Below are 21,362 nucleotides of genomic sequence, written 5' to 3'. Positions count from 1 at the left end.
GAAGGTTTTGATTTCCTGTATTACAGTCTTCATCTCTAACAATCCCATTCACTTCTTTTTTATGGTGTCTATGAGTTCTTTCAAATCATGAAAGGACTTCCTCATCTCCTGTAGCTCATTGACTTTTCTCTCACATCTTCTGGAGTTTGTTGTCTCTTTTCTCTTGCATCTCATTTAGTTTTGTCACTGTAAATATTCTGAATTGTTTATCTGACATTTCCACAGGTTCCATGGTATTGTCTGTGGATGAGGAGGAATTGGTGTTTTCCCTTGGGGGAGAGATATTTTCTTGGTTTCTCGTATTTCTTGTGCCTCTGTGATAGTTTCTAGTCATAAGGTGAATTATCCATTTCTTCCTAGATTCTTCAAGTTAATTCTGAATGTTCAAAGGTAAGCAAGAGGAGGTGATTGGCAAACTTTCTGCTGCTCTACCTCCCTGATGATCACCCAACAACCTGAACTGTTGTCTCTAGACTTGGATAATTTGCAGTCCTCCCACTTTCTAGAAAACAGGTGCATCTGAGACTGAGCTGTTGAACTTCAATTGAGGAAGGGAGAAGGGGGTGCATAGCACATTGTGCACAGTGCACTTCAGGAAACATTGAAGTCTGAGAATTCAGAGGCATGTGGAAGGGGGTGAGCCACAATCTCTCTACAGCTCACTGTTGCTGAGGTGGATGTCCCAATGGTACGGGGACCAGGCAAAGACAGGCTTCTCCAAGTCCCAAAGAACACACCTGAGAGTTCCAAGGTGTGTGGGGGAGGAGATGAGCCACACTCTGCAGCACCCTTCCCAATCGCAAATAGCTCACCATGTAGCACAGCCATCTGGGGCAGATGTCCCAGTGGCGTGAAGATCGGTCAAAGATGGGCTTCTCCAAGTCCCAGTAAACACAGCTAAAAAGTTCCAAGGCATTGGGAACAGCAGTTAGCATAGTGGCTATGTCGCTGAACTCCCATGTAGTCGACTGCAGTTCGAGTCTTGGACCCGGTGACTGAAACTCACACAGGGCATGTGTGTGTGCGTGTCCAAGATCCCAAGAGGAGAATGGAGGAGAAGGGATTGCAGTGTGGCCATCCCCACTGGGGGGTGATTTCTCATTTTCTGTCTCTCTGTCTTTCTGGTGAGTACATGTGCCCTATAGCAAAAACCTCTCAAAAAAAAAAAAAAATAAAATAAGAAGTTCCAAGGTGTGACAATGCCACTTTTCAGAAGAGCTGGGGTCCCTTTTGGGTTTTGCTTTTGAAAACCAAAACTTAAAGGTTGGTTTTGGTTTAGTTTTGTTTTTTTAATGTGAAAGGGTACAATACACTTATCTGAGGAAGAGAGAGTAAGAATGAGAGACAGAGAAAAAGAGAGAGAGAGAAAGCATGGGGTCTGGCTGTACCACACTCCCTTTTTCTCCATTTTTCCATCCTGTCAGTATCCTGGGCCTGCGTGCACCAGGCATAGTATCACTGGGCCGGGATTCAAATCTCCATCAGCCATGTGGGATCCAGCCTCCTTGGCACAGTTCTTAACCACTATGCCACAGGGCCAGCCCTTAAAGATCTTTATATTCTCTTTCTCTGAGTTGTATCTTCTTTAAATGTTTCCAACAGTCTCCATGTACCTGATTCAAGATTATACATGACATTCATAGACTTCCTTTGGTATGACATAATCTGTTATGCTTTTGTTATTTTTCTCTTTTACCTGTTTCTTCTCCGATATAAACTCATAAAAACAATATCAGAATTACTGTGTCTTACTATGTTAGTCTGGGCAACTCGTCACTCACTGGGCTTGTGATCAATCAGAGAATGATAGTTCCCACATGCACACACACTTCCGATGTTCCAAACATTGTACGAAGGCCCTTATAAGATGCATTAAGCAAAGTACCAGATTGTCTCCGTTTTACAGAGGAGGAAACTAAGGCTTTTTAAAGGCTGAGTATCTATCTTCTACAGTCACACAGGTAAAAAGAAGTAAAGCCTGGATTAGAACTCAGATCTACTGACTCAAAAATAAGTTCTGTTCCATGAGATCTCCTTGCTCTGAATCATAGTGATAAAGTCTCCTGATAACAAGTTCACTCTGATTTTGTAAAGATCAGAAAAATACTATCTATGGGAGCTTCCTAATTAAGTTGAAGGAAAACAAATGGATACTTTAAAATCATAACGATACCTATATATATATATATATATATATATATACACACACACACACACACATATATATGTATATATATATTTCATGTATGGCATATGTCAAGTATGTGTTAAGTGCCTGTAATCCTCACCATAATCCTATGAAACAACTATCCTCATTCTCTTTTACCTAAGTGTGGGAAAAAAGTTTCAAAGAAATTAGGTAACTTGCCCAAGGTTTCATGGCTAATGAGTGGCAAAGCCAGGTGCCTGGGTCCAGTTCTTACAAAGTATCAGTGTTCCAAAATTACCTTCAGATTGTTATTGAGGTTTTTAATTACACAACTGAAAGGGTGCTCATAAAGGCAGGAAATCATTTTAACCACGCTGTTTGGGTTCATTTTTTTACTTATGCTGCTCGTTGTTTTTCTTTTAAAATCCTTTCCAGAAACCTCTTATTCTATCCTGTGCTCTCCCCTCCCTGACCCATCTCAAAAGGACAGCAGAGAAACAGCACACTCAGGTCCCATTTTTCTTGCTTGATCATCCAGAGCATGTAAAATATAGTTAAATAAGGCCTGAGTCAGCTCCTCCCAGGACAGAAATCCGTAACCACTGATATTGCTAAGCAACACCACAGAGGAGCAAGCCTGCAAATTAGGGGACAAATTTATATGAAGTCAGAGTATCTGGGGACTCTCTCTGGTATTTCATTATGAACCATCTGGCTGATCCACAATAATGACCACACATTATTGTTCACTGTTCAAGGATAATAATTCCCACATAATTATACTGGCATCTCCCTCTGTGATCCTAACTTACCTTTCAGTATTTTCCACCAAATCGTCCGTAAACCAGATAGTTTCCTGCAAGATAGTTGGGAATCAGTTATACCTAACAGGAAACTTCCATTGCTCCCCAAAATAAAATCTAAAACAAAACCAGTCTCTCTCTCTTGGCCTGTGCGATGGCAGAGCTGGTGGGCAGGGATAGGCATAAAGGAGGGAATTAGTCACGGGATCATCACAGCTCAGTCTTCCTGATGAGGTCTCTGCCATGGTGGTCCCAGAAGAGCCTGAGGTGATGAGACTCTGTCTGCTCCTAAGCCAGAGATGAGCAGAGTGGGGTACTTGCACCAGGTAAGGGAAACGAGGAAGCTAGCCAGAGTCCCTGATCTTCTCTTTTTTATTTTTTTTTTTGTTTGTTTTTTGTTGTTGTTGTTTTGTTTTGTTTTTACCATAGGGCACATGCACTTGCTGGAGGGAGACAGAGAGAGGGAAAGTGAAAAATCACCTCCCTCAGGGGAGATGGCCACATTGCAGCCCCTTCTTCTCCATTCTCCTCTAGAGATTTCAGACACACACACACACGCACACACACACATGCACACACACACACACACACACACACACACACCTGGAGTGATTTTTCAAGCCACCGGGTCCAGGATTCAAACTGCAGTCGACCATGTTGGAGTCCAGTACCTTAACTACTAGGCTATCTGCTGACCCCAGAGTCCCTAATGTTCTAAAGAAGGGTTGCCTAGCAAAGACCCATTTCAGTTCAAACAGCCTAACCATTCTCATTTGTTCATTCATTCATTCATTCAACTAATATTTGTCAGAAAATTCAACTAAGCAAACAGATTTTAAACCAATGAGTACACTTTAATGAGTCAAACAGGGGTCAATGTGGTTGATTTTTTTCTTAAACTGGAATTAGCTGGCAGCATTTAAAACACAAGGGATTTCACATAAAAAATCCCTATATCTAGCTTCCACTGAATAATCAAACCTCTATTAATACCACACCACCTGTATTTTCCCATGGGGGTCACAGCTGGAGCTGAGTGGCTGCTGTCCCTTTTTAGGTATGCACTGTCTAGTTTGTCATAATCCCCACTACTCCCTATTGTTTTCCCCAGCCTACTTCACATATTTACATACCCAACCCCTATAGACCACCGGGGCCTTGTCAGGATACCAACTGCTCCAGGCACCGGATCAGAGTCAGGGATCGTTCAGACTCTTGGTTTGACTATAGATGTGGCATGTTTTTCTTGGGGGCTGGGACCTCCGAACTGTATCAGCAGATGTACTTAAACGACAAAGTACATGTGGGGGAACCAAAATTGCAGCAATCACAAGCCACTGCATCTGGGTTTGTAGAAAACATGGAAAGGGAGAGTAAGTATTTTAGGAAGGGGCTGGATTCAGAGGGCATGAAAAACCAAGTGTGAACATTTTAAGCGATAGCTGTGTGTGTGTGAGTGTGTGTGTGTGTGTGTGTGTGTGTGTGTTCATAAATCCTACTTGACAGTCCACAGCTAAAAGAGAATTACTGTCTTAGTCCATTTTGTGCAACTATAACAGAATACTGGCATAATTTATAAAGAAAAGAAATATATTGCTCACAGTTCTGTAGGCTGAGAAGATCAAGGTGCCAGTAAGAATGGTGTCCAAAGGGCCTAGTCTCCACTTCCAAGATGGTGCCTTGAATACTTTGTCCTCCAAAGAGGAGAGCATTGTGTCCTCACATGCCAGCAAAGCAAGGCAGAAACAAACTCCCATAAGCCCTTCCTATGGGAACATGAATCCATTCTTAAGGACAGGGCCCTAGTGACCAAACATCTCCCAAAAGGCCCCACCTCCTAACATTGCTCATTGAGGAATTTAGTTTCCAACACATGAATAGGGGAGGGGAGAGTTTCAAAGTAGGAATGATTCACAAGTTCAACCCTTCATTATCATTTGCAAAGTTCTTGCCTTGCTTTCAAAACCCTAAGTGAACTTAAATCTCATAGAACAACAACAAAACAAGACAAAAAAAAAAAAAAAAAGAAATGTACTCCATTAGCATAGACTTGGAGAATTCATCTATGAAAAGAGCTCCACAGGGCAAAATCATATCTGTTAACACCTCACGTGGACATAGATGTGTACCACATATTGAGACAGCTGTCTCCAGGCAAATGTGTACATGTTTTAAGAGCCTCTTAGGGAAATTTAACACACGAACATCAATCCCCCACAGAATGCTAAGCAGGGTGTCTGTGGTGAGTCAGTACTTTGAAAGCTTTTTTGAGTGAGATTTAGAATTTGAAGGTTAAAATATTCCTTTCCTTCTGACTTGAGTAAGAAATGAGGATTTCCTCATTTAACCTCCATCTCTAAAGGTTTGGTTGCTTTTTTATTTCCGTTGAAAAAAGTACTCGTGTTTGACATAAACATTGGATATGAAAGAATAATGAACAAAGAAAGCCTTTTAATGGAAAGCCACTAATATCGTTGGTCCAAGCAGCCCTTTTTGAGATAAAAATCAAACAAAATGCTTAAAATTAAGCTGTATTAGAAGACATCTTTTATCTCAGAATTAATGTTTATTTTGATAACATTTTTTCATACAAGGAGATAAGAGAAAAAAGAAAATGATACCATTTTAGACAAGATACTTTGCAAGAGATTTAAAAATTATATAGATCTACAAATATAAGTGTTCTGTTTATAGAGAGTGGGATGGGAAATTGCAAATATTCATCTCTCATACTACCTATTTACAAAACTCCAAAATCACTTCTAATCAATAATAAAAATAAATCCACAGGTTTATGTAAAATATACATGCACACTCCCATACACACAATTACACATACATACACACACGCTCCACCTTCAAGCCAAAATGTTTATACTGTAAAACATGGCTCTAGAAATTTTGTGAATGCCCAAAATCCCGAAAGAAGGGACAAATGTAGGAGAAGGAATTATGGTGTGACCATCCCTCATGGGAGGTGCTTTCTCACTTTCCTCCTCCCTTTCTCTGGCTCTTTACAGCAAGTACACGCATCCTCTAGCAAATTAAGAAGAACAACAAACAAAAAATACCAAGTTCTACAAATGCCTGCCCCAGGTCTCATGGGTTCTCCTTCACTCTTCTTCTCAGTGTCTGCAGTACTGGTAGTCTCCCATTACCAACTGCTCATTTTCCCTTCACCACTGTCTTATGGGGTAGATACAATTAGCATGCCCCCTTTACGAATATAACTTCAGACACTGAGGCTCAGCGAGGCAAAGTAACTTGCTCAAGTCACACAGCTACTAAGTGACTAATAATCTCGGGTCCAAATCAACACCCCTGATTTCAAAACCCATATTTTTAACGTCCATGAGCTACTGAAACTATTATTACATGGGTGTGATACAATCCAGTATTCATGTACACCCTCTTTGATAGCTGTTAGGCAGCAAGCATTACCAAGAAAACTACTATCTGAACTGAAAAAACTTTAATCTTTAGGTGTACACATAGGTCAACCCAATATCAAAAATAAGGCTTTGATTTCAAAAAAATAAACAAGTTAATCATTATTTATTTCCATCAGCTAACACTTAAATAATTAATGCTGTTCTCATTGATTTCTCTACCTCTATTTTTCGTGCTAATAAAATTAACTCAGCATAGCTACATCTATTGATTTTCTATTTTATACATTAGAATTTTGGGGTTTTTAATTATTATTATTATTATTATCATTATTATTATTTATATATTCAATCACTATACATCATTTAGATTGTAAAGAGACTTTACCCAGCATGATACACATCTCAGTCCAGTTGAGAATACTACACATTAGCATTTTGAGGCCTCAAATGTGAGAAGTCATTTTTCTGCTGTCCCCTCTTCAAAAATTTGTAGGTAAAGGCTGGGAATGTCAGAGACCTCAAAGAGAAAGCCAAAAAAAGGCAATACTGAAAGGAGAAATTTGTGTCCATGTACTTTTCAAGAAAGGAGGAGGTTAGGAGCCCAAAATACTAGTTCTTATTTACAGACTCTTTTGAGATTGAAGACAAGACCGTTGCCTTGATTCTTTTCAGTCATTAAATTTGGACAAGAACTCAGAGGTACCTTAAAGCCAGGTAGTGAGATTACCAACAAGACAGGAAGCAAGTGGACAGGAAAACAATGAAAGGTTAGATTCCCCTTGAGACCTTGGAGCTTGCACACCTGTGGCCCAAGCTATTCAACGTTGTGAAAGCAAGTGTGGTGACTGATTGGTAGCATTCATGTCAGATTATAGGCTTATCTCAAGCGACAACTGGAATTTTTTCTCAAGCTGTGTGACCTTCTTAGAGAAATGTTACAGAGAACAGACACCACATGGTTGGTATCCAGAAAGATATTCACAGGTGATGCGCTGCTCCTCAGATCCTGGCTCAGTGGATACAGTGAACCCTGCTGGATGGCGTTAAATCATATCCTCCCTCATTCCCTCACTCTCTCACTCCTACTCCAAAAACTCCAGCTTGAATTAGGCCCATTCAGATGCTAATCTGGTTATGTTAAAGTGCCTTGGCTATTCATGTTGAGGAGTATGCTGATTGGGAGCCACAGTCCTGAGCAGGTGAGTTTTCATTGTGCCTTAGACCCTCTGGCAGCAGGCTGTCAACAGTGACTGTGGCCACTTTTCATGAGGCACCCATGGGTTGTAGCATACCAGCCAGGTGCGTGACGAGTTCTGGCTTATGTGTGCATGTTGTGTTTGTCTTGGTCGCATGTCACATTCCTCTTCCTGAACCTCCTGGAGCCCTGGTTCAGGAAAGAGGACCACATGGCTCTTGAAGTCATTGCCCTCCAGCGGCTACCTCAGGATGTTGCTGCTGAGGTCACCGTCTCATCATGCCATTGCTCTCAGTGTTAATGACTATATTCTAAGAGGCTGGTTCCTTCTCCATTCATTTCTGCCTTTTCTTTTGTAAGCTGCAAACATGGTTCTCTTTGCTTGAGCAGATAGTGTTCCTGTCTCCTCTTTCCTCACTATGTTTGCATTGCCACCATTATTATTCAGCTTGTCACTATTCTTATTTCTTCTCTTCAACCATCATTAGCCTCATTTTCTATATGAGTGTCCAGTTCTTATCTTTCTGTCCCATTCATCACCCAAGGAAGCAGCTAAGAAAGAATCTAGACCTTGCCACAATGGCAAGAACGTGTGAGCTTTATCAGACATGAACAGTTCTGATGAGTGAATGTAATTGCATGTGTTTATTTATACCTGGTTCCACAAGAGATGAGGTTAAGAATAATATCATCTGCCACAAGCGGATGTTTGACAGTTGGAATTATACATGAGAACAGGTGTGCACATACAGAGAGGTTTGCATCTAAAATGACAGATCCATAAAAACGCAACAGTGCATCTTCACTGTGGAGAATATGGCTTGCACTGGCTTTACAGACGTAGAGTCACTCACGTTCTGTTTCCCGAGCAAATAATAGAGAATGCCAGCTTCTTATTCTACTGCTTTATCTCAAGAAAGGAAGAGCAGTTACAAAAAGACAAAAAATAGTTGGCTGATATAATTCATCAGCTTACTACAAGATTATACACACAAATTCATATATTATGTGTGAAGCCACTATGAACATGTGTTTAATATATATATGAATCTGTTTAGATCATTTATCAATTCCAAACTTGTATCATGGCATATATATGATAAACTACAACTCTTAAAATACCAGGAAAAATGTGTTTTTTTTACTAAAGGAAATCCCTGGGACTCATGAAAAAGCTTTTCTTGTTATTTATACAGAATTCAATTTCTTGCTGAAATACCTGCATCTTTCTTAATGTATCTAACAAAAGCCAGAATAGGCAGGATTTTCAGGAACATAAAAACAAGGTGATTTTTCTCCCTAAGGCATAATTTTGTATTGATGTATTAAAATAGTGTTAGGTAAAATTTTAGGTACATGGATAAAGACTATATAGAGAATATATCATTTAATATACAACAATATTTATTATTGCATTTTTTAACTAGAATCTTCATCTTGTACCTAAAGCCCATCAATTAGAAGTTGATTCATATGTGGATTTCCAGCAGCTGCTCAAGTTAATGGGCCATGGAAATGTTCTGCAAAATCACAGGAATATCTCTTGAGTCTAATTAATTTCTTGAAGTTTATTGGGAAAGTGTTGTTATGACCAGGAAAAAAAAAATATTTTTAACCTGTTCACAGCATTGCTTAAAACAATCTGGAATTTTTAGATGAACAAGAATAAAAGTTTCTATTTTAAAACTGAAGTAAGAAAACAGAAATGGTACATCCCCACCTCCTCTCTCTCCTCCACCCCAGCTGCCCTTCCTACCAGCTGACGGGACAGCTCACTTTCTGCCAGTGGTTTCCATTACAACTAAGTCTGGTGATCTGCACTCAGAGGAGGGGCTGTTGGTCCTCTCTGTCCCCCACGCTCCTTGCTATTTACATACCAGCAGGTGTTGCCATGATCTGGGGATTCCACAGTTCTGTCACCTGAGCCAGGTGGTCTTCCCTGAGACTCTGCCTTCCTCTTCCTCCCAGAACACTCTTCTTGCACACTGCACACATCCTGTGTGGTGTTTTTCTATCTAAAATATGAGCTAGGAAGTGAAAGGGAAACTTAAAACCTGGTTTTTTCTTTTGGGTCTTCCCAAGTAGCCTACCTTATCCTCTAGATAGTTCTGATAGAGAGGAGCATTGAAATGAACTTCTGGTACTACTCCTAGCAAGAAATCCCAGTGTCTGTGACCTCCAAGGGCCTGGACACAATCCTTGTTCAATCCCTTTCTCTTGGAGTATTATCTCTATAAAAATTATAGAGCTAGGCTCCACCTAGGGGGAAGCTATCTTTGCCAAGTATTCTGTTTTGTCGGATGTTAAAATAACTGTGTCCTATTCTGCAAGGCAGGGCACATCCTACCCCCAGTAGAATAATATATTTTAAGTGATTTCTGAAAATGGGCCGTGAAAGCTGTCTGCCACATGGCCCATGTTTGCACATCTCCATATAGTACGATTGCAGAATTTGACAGTATAACTCTGAATCTGATTAATTAAGAATGTGTAAAAACAAAGTTCTTGCATTATAGCTCGTTCCTTATCTTTGTGTCTTTTACTGTGATGTTGTAGAACTTGGATCATATGGAAAACTAAAATATTATGACACAATGACTGAAGAAGGTAAGAATGATTTTAGAATTGTATGCATTGGCTTTTTTTCATTTATGATGTCTGTTGCTTGCCCATTTTTAAATTTTTGTTTCTTCTTTGCATGACTTCAGTGACATTGTGTGATTTATTCTTTCTGCATTTTCGTCTAGTTTTTGCTGTTGTGTTTATTTGGAATTGGAGACGTGCAATACCATGGGTAATCATGTTATCCATTCACACAATCCACATCATTTCAATTGTGTAACACAACCAGAGAAATGGTGTCAGCAATATAAACACCCACAGGCTCAACAGTATTTCCTCCACATGTTGTAACATATAGAAACACATTCCTCCAATGCTCTCCCAATCTGTCCTTAATTTCAGAGGGAGTGTGTGTTCTGGTGATTTTCTGACTTATGCAAAGAAACGAGTTATCTGAAGTAACTCCTATACCCCAAATCAGGTGGAGATCTGGTTCTGATGCAGAGGGCTATGAGGTCGTGTCCTCAGTCCCCCTGGTCCCCATTGATTCAAGCAAGAGCACACTCTGAGAGGCAGGGCTACCATTCTAGACCAAGAGTTGTCTCTATTGGGGAGCTCACTCCAGGAGACTGGGCATGTCATTTCAACCATTTTTCCTTAGGTAATATTGCTTTTAAAATGTATGCACTAATGAATTCCACTCCATCCCAGAGCACAGCCTTGTCACAGGCAGAATCATTTTTCTGAAAGAGGTTTGCTATGAAACAGCATTTGGAAAATTTTGAATTCTTGTAAAGGGCGTTGTCCTATTGCTCCATTCTCTTCCATCCCACACATACTCCCTTTTGAATAATATATAATATTTGTAAATTAGGGAAACATTTGACTGGGTCGTTAACATGACTTTAACATTGATACAGACCAAAAAAAAAAAAAAAATCAAAAGTATCCTGGTAGAGCAATCAGGTAATTTTATCCCTCAGCATGAGAGAGAAAGTCCCAAATGTGTTGCATATCTTGCTTTCAGCTTCCAGTATATCTAAGTTGCCTTAGCTTGCCAAAGATCTAGTTGCTTTGCATGCAAGCATTGGAACATCTGACAGCCCTGGGAAAGATGACCTTTCTCAGCCCCTCCCCACTCTAGCTTCTGCACAATACCTGAGCCCTGTTGTAACGCTACTCCTGTGCTTCCAGTTAACCACCACGATGTTCCTAAAAGAAGCACGGCACTATTAGGATCTCAGAAAGGGCCCTTAGCAGCAACTGAGGAAATGCAGACCCTTGGGCAGTGAGAGGTTCAAGGGTAGAAGCTACTTGTAGGAATAAATACCCTACTGCCAGGTGGCTAGGAAGACCAGCTACACATTAAAGGAAGTCTCCTGTCCCAGCTGTTATTTTTATTCCTGACTTGAGTGGGTGGGTGTGTTAGCTTCAACATGACCTATCATGATCCTTCACTATCTCTCTCTACTGCATCTGTACAGGGCCTTCCACCCTTAACTGCCCGTTGCCAGAGCATTTCTCACCTCAACTTCCCCTTTCTCTTTTGGCCTATTCCTTTCCCTCTTTTCACATCTATCAGAGCAAATGTTACTGTCCAAGCACCTCCTTTTTCTTTCCTCCCTACACCAGACAATGAAGATCACATGAAGATGCAAAATGCTCCTTTTAACCTAATAGTATCACTAGATAACAACTGCGCTTTCTAAGCGAGAAAAAAAAAAAAAAAAAAAAAAAAAACGACAAAACAATGTCTGGAATGGAAACCATGGCTGGGCCTGAGCAAGACTGCCAGATTGTGTCTGGGGGGCTGTTAGGGCTCGCCTTCATCATTCTTCATCCTTCTCTTGACTTTCTCTCATGCAAGTCTCTTTGTATTACATTCTTAGCCTAAAACTGATCCCCATTTTGGTGATAGCTAGTAGTAGCTGAGACAGTGTGTTAAAAATATGTTCTGTAAAATCCCAGTTTTATATGATGTCATTCGGGATTTTGCAACAACCAGGAAAAAAGAAAAAAGAAGTAAGACTGATCCCATAGTTAAATAAGTAGGAGAGTTCTGAGTTAAATTACATAGATTTCTTTACCACGTGACTCCTCAGAGCCTCCAATAGGCTACTGTGCCCTACAGCATCATGTAAGCCACAAAGAGAGATGGAGCATGCAGCATTTCCCAGACTCCTTGGAGCAGAGAATCCTTTCTACAAGGAGCCATTGTGTAAAGGCTGGTTAAGGTTTGTCTTTCTCCAAGAATAAGAACCTCTGAAAGATTAGAGAGTCTTCCAGACACATAGCAATCCCTCTCAGGTACTAATGAAAAAGAATGTTTTAGAATGGGGGTTCTCCAACTGCCTCAAATTATATCCTTCAGCAACTGCCTCCTGACTTGCCAGGTCTGGTTTAAACCTAATTCTGAGATTCCATCTGGAAAACCTTCAAACAGCTCAGTAACTTCAGACCTGACAACAACCATGTATGACTTCTTCAAATTCTCAAGGACCTCCTCCTCCCACACATCTTCACTGGAAAACCCTAATAATAACAGCTGTGATTTATGTCCCTTCCATACTATATAGTTTAAGAAAGTGTAAGAAAGATAAAGATGTTTGGGGCAATAACTATGGACTAGCTAGCCTTTGGGAAATACCAATTGCCCCCATTTAAGCATTTTCATAATTTTTAAGTTGTAACTAGCCCTTTAAATTGTGACTAGCCTGCAATAAAGCAGGGCTTTATTACAATTGCCCATGTGACTAGCCATTATTTTTAACTGTTTCCAGGGAATTCTCTAGATATTGTGTGAGATTGGCTATTTGCAGTGAAGCCTGGGGTTTTTTTTTGTTTTTTCCCTCTCAGTGGATCAAATGGAAAGATACATTTTTATATATACAAGAAAGAATTGAGTGATAAATTCTAAATACAGAGAATTGTCTTGTACATATTCAGCTCATTATTTTTAAATGCCTACTGGGTGTGCATTGTTCTGCTAGGTGGTTTGGGGAAATAATATTACAAGATGGGAAATTTGCCCCCATGAAACTCGTAGACCAGGGAAAGAAAAAATACCTGGCAATCACTGAGGAACCAGGAGAAAGTGGTAAGTACTATAGATGTTCAAAAGAAGATGACAGACCACAGGGGTAGGAAAGACTGTTTTCAGCAGCCACAGGGGTAGGAAAGACTGTGTGCAGCAGGAAGAGAGTGGGATTTTTGTGGAGAAGGTGATCTTTGAAGCAGGCCCTAAAGGATCAGTACATGTGGAATAAATCAGGGAAAAAGAGTGGCCAACTACCAACCCACCAGGTAGAGAGAGGGGTGAAAGAATGGGGGAGCACCAGTGTTTGGCTGCCTCCCACTTGCCAAGCGAAGTATGTGGGCTATATATATTCTACATCATCTACTCCTCATGGCAGTCACACAAGGTAGATTTTAGTAAAGATTAAAAAAAAAAAAATCAAAGCTCGGGGCGAGCAGGGGGAGGAGTGGTTAAGGCACTGGACCAGGTGGTGTAGTGGTTAAGGAACTGGACTCGCCCATGGCCGATCATGGTTTGAGTCCTAGACCAGGTGGCTTGAAAGTCATGCCAGGTTGTGTGTGCATGTGAGCCTAATATCCCAAGAGGAGAATGGAGGAAAGGAGTTGTGATATGACCATCCCCCAAGAGGTGATTTCTCACTTTCCCTCTCTCTGTCTCTCTCTGGCAAGTGCATGTGCCCTATGGCAAAACCCTAAAAAGAAAAGAGAAAATTCAAGTTCAGAGCAAGATTTCATTAGATGAGAGAACTAGGACTCGGAGAAGCAAATTGAATTGCTCTGGGCCTCTGAGGTAGTAAAAGATAATGTAGGTCCTGCACACAAGAACATATCATGCCAGAGCCCTGTCCCCTGGGCTCTAATACAGGTTGCTGTACAAGGTGGGCTTGAGGAACAGAGCCAGTTCAAGCAAGCTACAGTGGAGGAAATGGGAAGACAGGCTTAATGTAGACCATAGACTAAAAATGAGGGCATCAGAGAGTAGGCAACAATGAGCTATTGAGGAAAACATTTACCCACACTTGCACACTTTACTGTAAAATATTAATTTTAACAAAACAAAATATTTACTCTTAGGATATTCACAAAGCTCATCTTTGCCCTCAGAGCCATTTCCCTCCCTGCCTTGGTACACAAATACCCTGGAACCTGAACAGCAGCTCTCTGGTCCACAGGGAACCTCCTCCAAGCCAATCAGGATTTTATCTGCTCGTTCATTCCCTACCACGTTCATCCATCAACACCCAGTAATGTACCAGGGGTACACACTTGACTAGGAGCACGGCCTATGCAACTACAGACAGTCCTTCTATGGAACTCATGACCTCATGGGACACAGGCAGAGAGATGAGTGGTATGTTGGGCAGACCCTCAGTACTGCAGCAGCACAGTGGAAGGCATCTCGCTCAGCCTTGGGAAATGAGAGCAGGCAGAACCTTGACAGCCCATAGCATTGGACTGGGCAGGTGATGCCTCCACTGCCTTGCTTCTGCATCCCAAGATGGCAACCTGTCTTCCCAGACCCCTGTGCTAATGTGTTCACTGAATAATAACTGAGTAGTTCCTCTTGTAGACATTTGCTGGACCTGATAGATGAGTGAGCTTCACTCCTCCAGGGACTGTATTTGCTTCTATAACAAGATGCTTCTGGAGGTACAAATGATTGGCTCTGGAATGGTCTTTGATGACCTCAGCTCTCCCAACAGGGCAGCCATCCCCTTCTCACCTCATAGACTAATACTGCATATTCTTGGAAGAACAATCTCTAATTTTTAATTGAAGTTAATAACCCATAGCTTATTTCTCATCTGCAGATACCTAGCTTTCATATCGTCCTCTGGAAATTCTCAGTAAATTGATCTTGACTTCTTCATAAGATTTTTCTAAATGAAAATGTAGAAAGGTATATCAAAAGAAAACAAGTTTGTATGATGGAACAGATGAACTAAAAGGAGAAGAGGCCTGTTCAGTATTACTAGTTCTGTATGTATACAATGACAGTGTACAGAACTAGCTATTTTTCACTCTTTGGAAATAAATAATTCACAGGTACATGTAGGTATATGGGGAGGTAAACATATCCTAGCTAATATTTCACAAAGAAGTGATACATGGAAAAGGCTGTCTCCATTGCATTGTCCTAAACTCATTGCTTCTTAACAGAAGCCACTTCCAGAAAAATAACTTTACCATTACTTAAAAAGGAAATATTTTTTCATTTGTGTAAGGGAAAAAAATAGAAAAGGTTGTTATATCAAAAGTAAAAATGGAGGGACCATTTAGCGTAATGGCTATGTCACTGAACTCCCATGTAGTCAACCACAGTTCAAGTCCCAGACCCGGTGACTTAAAACACGCCAGGCACGTGTGTGTGCATGCCCAAGATCCTGAGAGGAGAATGGAGAAGAAGGGATTGCGGCATGGCCATCCCCCCTGGGGGGTGATTTCTCGCTTTCTGTCTCTCCGTCTCTCTCTGTCTTTCCCGCGAGTGCACATGCCCTATAGCAAAAAAAAAAAAAAAGCAAAAATGGAAACCAGCAGATGGCGTAATGGTTACGTCACTGGACTCCCACATACCTGACTGCGGTTCAAGTCTCAGACCTGGTGGCTTCAAACTCATGGTAGGCTCATGTGTGTATATACCCAATGTCCTGAGAGGAAAAGGGATTGTGTTGTGGCCATCCCTGTTGGAGGATGATTTCTTGCTTTCTGTCTCTCTGTCTCTCTGTGTCTCTCTGGCAAGCACACATGACCTATCAAAAATCTCTCCTAAAAAAAAAAAAAAAGCAAAAATAATAATGACATTTGCCTTAATGAAATTAGGTACACTGTCACATGGCAACCAATTGTCCCTTAACTGAGTTGATTCACTAATAATGTCTTCCATGAATCCATAAAGTATGGAGCCCTAAATTAGCATGTGGCTGAGTTTTTAAAACTCCCATTATTTCAAAAAAACAAAAATAACAAGATCACATAGTTTGGCCAGACATTTAATGTTCTTAGTTAAAGTGAAATAGTCCAGCTCCTTTTTTAAAAAAATAATTATTTTATTTAACTTTATTTATTTATTTTAATTTGACCAGAGAGGGACAGAGTTAGAGCGAGAGAAAGAGGGGGTAAGGGAGAGGGAGAACGCAAGCCACCAGGTCTGGGATTCGAACCGTGGTCGGCCATGTGGGTCAGCACCCTTAACCACCACACCACCTGCCGGCCCCCAGTCTAGCTCTTTCTTTTAAAAGAGAAATTGAGTTTTATAATACCATTAAACAGTATTTCCCATTGCTCAAGATGTGTTCTCTAAAAGAGTAGTTCTAAAGCAAGTCCTTGGGGTTACCTGCAGCCTTCATGGTACATTTTAATCCTTGCTTGAATGGATGAGACTGTATCACATACACTGATGTATCAGACAGGATAGGTTTGACCATATGTAATAGGAAATCCATATCTATAGTGGCTTACTTCAAATTGAGGTTAATTTTCCCTCGAGTGTTAGAAATCCAGAGACAGAGCGTCTATAGCAGATATGGCAGCATCACAGTAATCCAAGGGCCAGGATCCTTCTGCCCTTCTGGTTCACAACCCTAGTATATGATGTTCAATCTCAAGGGCATCTCATGGATCCTTCCGCCCTTCTGCTTCACAACCCTAGTATATGATGTTCAATCTCAAGGGCATCTCATGGTCCAACCTGGCTGCTGGTGGAGCACCAGCTATCACGTGCAATCCAGGAAGTAGAAAGGGTCAAAATGATCTTCCTCCAAAGTTTTGCCTTCTTTTTAAGGAGACTTCCATGAATAGCTTCTCAGTAAAATTTGCCCAAAACTCAGTCACATGGCTATATTTCATTCAATATAATTTGGTAAACTGGATGAATTACTGTCCCCAGTAATTTAGGTATTATATGATTAGGAAATTAAAGAGAATAGCTATTGGTGGGCAATTTATAGTCTCTCCAAGACAGGGAAATCTCTCTTTCCTGTAACTGAATGTTGATGGGAAAGACCGAGAACAGAGCAAGCCATGTGAGGGAGAGTTTATGTTAGGTTTGAGATGTCAAAGAGACATCAAATAGAGATGATGAGAAAGTGGTGGATGCAGCATTTTGGTTCTTGGGAGAGAGATCAGGTTAGATGTAAAATTGAGATTCATAAAAAGGGCCAGCAGGTGGTGTGGTGGTTAAGGGTGCTGGACTACCACATGGCCAACTGCAGTTTGAGTCCCAGATCTGGCAGCTTGCGTTTTCACTTTCTCAGTTTCTCTCTCTCTCTCCCCCTCCCCCGCCCCGGTCAAATAAAAATAAATAAAGTTAAATAAGATAGTTAATATATATATAGGTGTTATCCAAATCTATAGAACTGGATGACAATACCTGACTAATTAATAGGGAAGAGAAGGCCAAGGATTGAGTCCTGAGAACTCCAAAGTTTAAAGTCTGGGATAATAAGGGAGGCCCAGCAAAGGAGACTGGGGCAGGAAGAGAACTGGAGACAATGGTATCCCAGGACTCAAGGGAAGAACATGTTATGAAGGAAAACAATGATGAGATGGGAGCATCAATGTACTGAATAATAGGTCCAAGTACTGTTTCAGTAGAAAGATAAGAATGATGGACAGAAAGTGAAATGCTTCACATCAGGATTTGGGGAGTGGTGCAGTTATTGCTAGTGACAAGGTCTAGAGACTTAACTGCTAGAGTAAATGGATGAGTGAGCTAGAGGGACAGGAGCTGCGAGTGAGTAGGTTAAGGTGGTGAGGGACCAGGCATTGTAAGGCTCACCTGGGTGAGCTTGCCTCAGTGATGACAAGAGCAATGGTGTAGAGAAAAATAGTGACCTAGTTTCAAAAAATCTTCAGGAATGGAAGGAGGAAGACCAGGAAGCCAGTTGGTGTAGAGATGGTAGAGTTACTGGCTTGTGCTTCCAAGGGAGGAGAAATGATCTAAGAACAGGGAGGAAAAGGAGATGGGGGAGTACATTTAAAGTGGCAAGCACCACCTGCTTTTAAGGGCTACAGGACAAGAGTGATCTTCAGGAAACTGCTGAGTTTCTGCTGAAAAAAGAAGGCAAAGAGAACATTCAGAGAAGAGATTAAGGATATAGGAGATTTACTGATTGCAGGGGTGGGAGACTGAGTCAAGTCCTGGATGTTCAAAGCCATCTAGAGATTAAGGTTTAAATGGTTAATGGATGACCTGAAAGTTCTGTGGAAACGAATGAGGTGTGGCATACAGTTAGGGGACAACCTAGCAGTGTTTTAAAGTTCTTACTGTAGCCTTTCTCTTGCAGTTGATCCAATGCAGTTTACAGGGATAAATAGGGTCTGACTCACCAGGAAAGGGGGGCTTAAGTCCTCTTAAGTCCAACTGAGGGTGAAGTCGTCATTGAGGAAGCAAATTAGCCTTTCTGAGTTTATAGAGAATTCAGCCCAGCATAGTTCAGCACTTTCCTATAGACATGTCCAAAGATGGAATGACCTTCCTCAGAAGAGAGTCACCCTTTTCTGCAAAGCTAGAGAACCCTCCATCTGAAGAGTATTCAGATATAGGTACCTTGATGCTCCTTCTGCTCTCATGTCCAAGATGCTGTTCTAGTGCCTTTTGTTAAATGTGGTGGTTTTAAGTCTACTTAATAAAAACTTGATCTTGTATTTTGGATTGACTTGAAGTCTACTTAATGAAAACTTGGTCTCTAATTTTAGTTAAGCTGTCATAGGTAGGTTCCTGGGCCACCATGTCTGATACAAAAAGCTTGTGAATTGTTTGACACAGTTCATGACCAAACTTTTCATTAATGTGATTAAATGTAGCAATTAGTATATTAAATAGCTTCTGTCGGGACCAGCAGTTAGCATAATGGCTATGTCACTGGACTCCCACGTAGTCGACCACGGTTCGAGTCCCGGACCCAGTGGCTTAAACTCACGCTGGGCACGTGTGCATGCGTGCCCAAGATCCCAAGAGGAGAATGGAGGAGAAGGGATTGCGGTGTGGCCATCTCCCCTGGGGGGTGATTTCTCGCTTTCTATCTCTCTGTCTCTCTCTGTCTGGCTGGCGAGCGCACATGCCCTATATCAAAAACCTCTCAAAAAATAATAATAATAATAACAAATGGAATTAAATAAATAAATAATTCTTTAAAAAAATAGTTTCTGTGGAAGAGACCTTTAAAGAATAAAAAAAGTATATAATACATATATATGTGTACATATACATATGTGTGTATGTATACATATGTGTGAGTGCATGTATATATATATATACATATATATATAGATCTATATTCCTTTTTAGTTACAAATTCAAACTTATACCATAGTAGAAATTTAAAATTATAAATTAATTTTAACTGTTCCTTTTTATTATAAAAATCAGATACACACAGAGGTAAAAAGTAAATACTATATAAGAAACAGTAATAAAAATAAGTCTCCCTTCTACTCAAGATTCCATTTAGTCTTTATTAGATTTTAACTTAGTTTCTTTTTTCTAAACATTCTTGTAACTGGCTTCTCTTTATTAATTATATCTTGGAGAGCTTTCCATATTAGCACATCTAGATTTTCCTCATTGTTTTTAATATCAGCATAGTATTCCATTGCATTCCTGTTCCCTGTTGGGTTCAGTTAGTCCCCTGTTGATGAACATTTAGGATATTTCCATTTCTGTTTATTTATCTAGTTATTATAACAGTGCTACATGAGCATCTTCTTTGCCCAGATAATAGGATCCACTGAGTAGAAGATATATATATATATACACACACACACATATAAATTCCTTAAAAAAATAAGATCACAAAGTACATGCATTTCAATTTTTGAGAGACATTGCCGAATTGCCCCAAAAAGGAATGAACCAATTTTTGTTCTCACTAACATTGAATAAGACAGCCTCAAACATCAAATTTAAATAAGTCCTTTGAAGAGAGATTCAAACTGACTTCATTACAAAGCAGGTAAGCTTTTGTAATAGACCTATGTTCTCTCTAGTTTACTTGTTTGAGAAACCTGAATTTTTAACCAAAGGAGAATTAAAGCCAGGGTGCAGTTATGATCGAAGTATTTGTCCTCTCTAAATTAAATGACAAGGCTGTTCCTCCTACACAGAATATCCAATTTCCACCGCAGCATGTGCCCTTCTTACCTCAAGACATTGATATCCCTATAGAAAGTCTGAGGCGCACACGGCAAGTTAACTTCCTACCCTCCAATTACCAAAGCAGGGAGCTCCTGTTGTGCACAGACACCATTTCCAATATCGTGTTACGTTTCATTTACCAAGTTTATGGTTTAACTCATTCAGTCCAACCTGCTGTTAACAGAGGGCTTTTCTGGGCACTTGAACAGATGCTCTCTGTAAAGCTGGGTCTTCTCCAAAAAGTGACTGTATTGAACTCACCAATAATCAACTTGACACAACACGACTTCTTCAGTGATGTATTCTTACAAGCATCTCCCTGGGGCTGGATCTTGGGAAGACAGCAGCCTCATTGGTGTGTATAACCAGATGAACTAGTTAGTAACTGGCACAGCGTCTGTCAGAAAGACCAAATCAACTGTGTGGGTAAAGCCAGTCTTCCTGAAAACCAGAACCAAGGAGTTCTTCTCATGAATACATCCAGCTCTTCAAACCTCATTGCATCTTATTTTCATGATCTAAGCTGTCAGCAGTAAAAGCAGAAAGATTGGACTTGGCAAGTAAAGGCAGATTTTGCCACATTGCATATGTAGAAGGTGTTAAATGGCAGCAGAAGGCAAATTGTGGATGCCGCTTTTTGTCTGTTGCTGACATTCCTAGAGCTGAAAATGTTCAGTTGCCCTCATCAGTCAAACTCGAATACTGTTATTATAAATTAATAATATAATTCCACTCTACATGTGAAGCTTTCTCTTTAAAAACAAAACAAAACAAAATAGTGGGAATTTGTTATACCAGGAGACTGGCATGTTCAATTAAGCATGGTAAGTTTCTCTTTTGATTAAATATGAAATGAACCAGATCATTTCGTTTTAGTCATGGGTCTCTAAGCCTTTAGTTAAGGACTCCCAGCATGTGCTGGCACTTCTGTTGCAAATCCACATTTCAAATGAGAAGTACAGGTATCAGATTACAAGGTGAATTTGTGGTTTAAAAAAATTTAAAAACTAGGAACTTAAATTAAGTGACAATTCATAGACACATGAAATCCAAGTGACGAGAGATGATATATGTACTTGAAATCATGGCT

At 40.4% G+C, this 21,362-nt stretch overlaps 1 protein-coding gene across 5 annotated transcripts in view; it reads left to right on the top strand.

The window, feature by feature from the left end:
• SLC24A2 (solute carrier family 24 member 2) overlaps positions 1 to 21,362 on the top strand; it is a 289,619-nt gene that overhangs the window by 194,038 nt on the left and 74,219 nt on the right. For 4 of the 5 annotated variants that reach the window (XM_006140326.3, XM_006140323.3, XM_006140324.1 and 1 more), the window contains one exon: positions 10,096 to 10,146. The exons of the other annotated variant lie outside the window; for it this stretch is intronic. In XM_006140326.3, the coding sequence (XP_006140388.1) occupies positions 10,096 to 10,146 (51 nt within the window). The remainder of the gene's footprint in view (positions 1 to 10,095; positions 10,147 to 21,362) is intronic. 5 annotated transcript variants of the gene reach the window in all.

This window comes from Tupaia chinensis, unplaced genomic scaffold (assembly GCF_000334495.1).
Source record: "Tupaia chinensis unplaced genomic scaffold, TupChi_1.0 Scaffold000029_1, whole genome shotgun sequence".
Classification (NCBI taxonomy): domain Eukaryota; kingdom Metazoa; phylum Chordata; class Mammalia; order Scandentia; family Tupaiidae; genus Tupaia; species Tupaia belangeri.
This window is presented reverse-complemented; position numbering and strand designations above follow the sequence as displayed.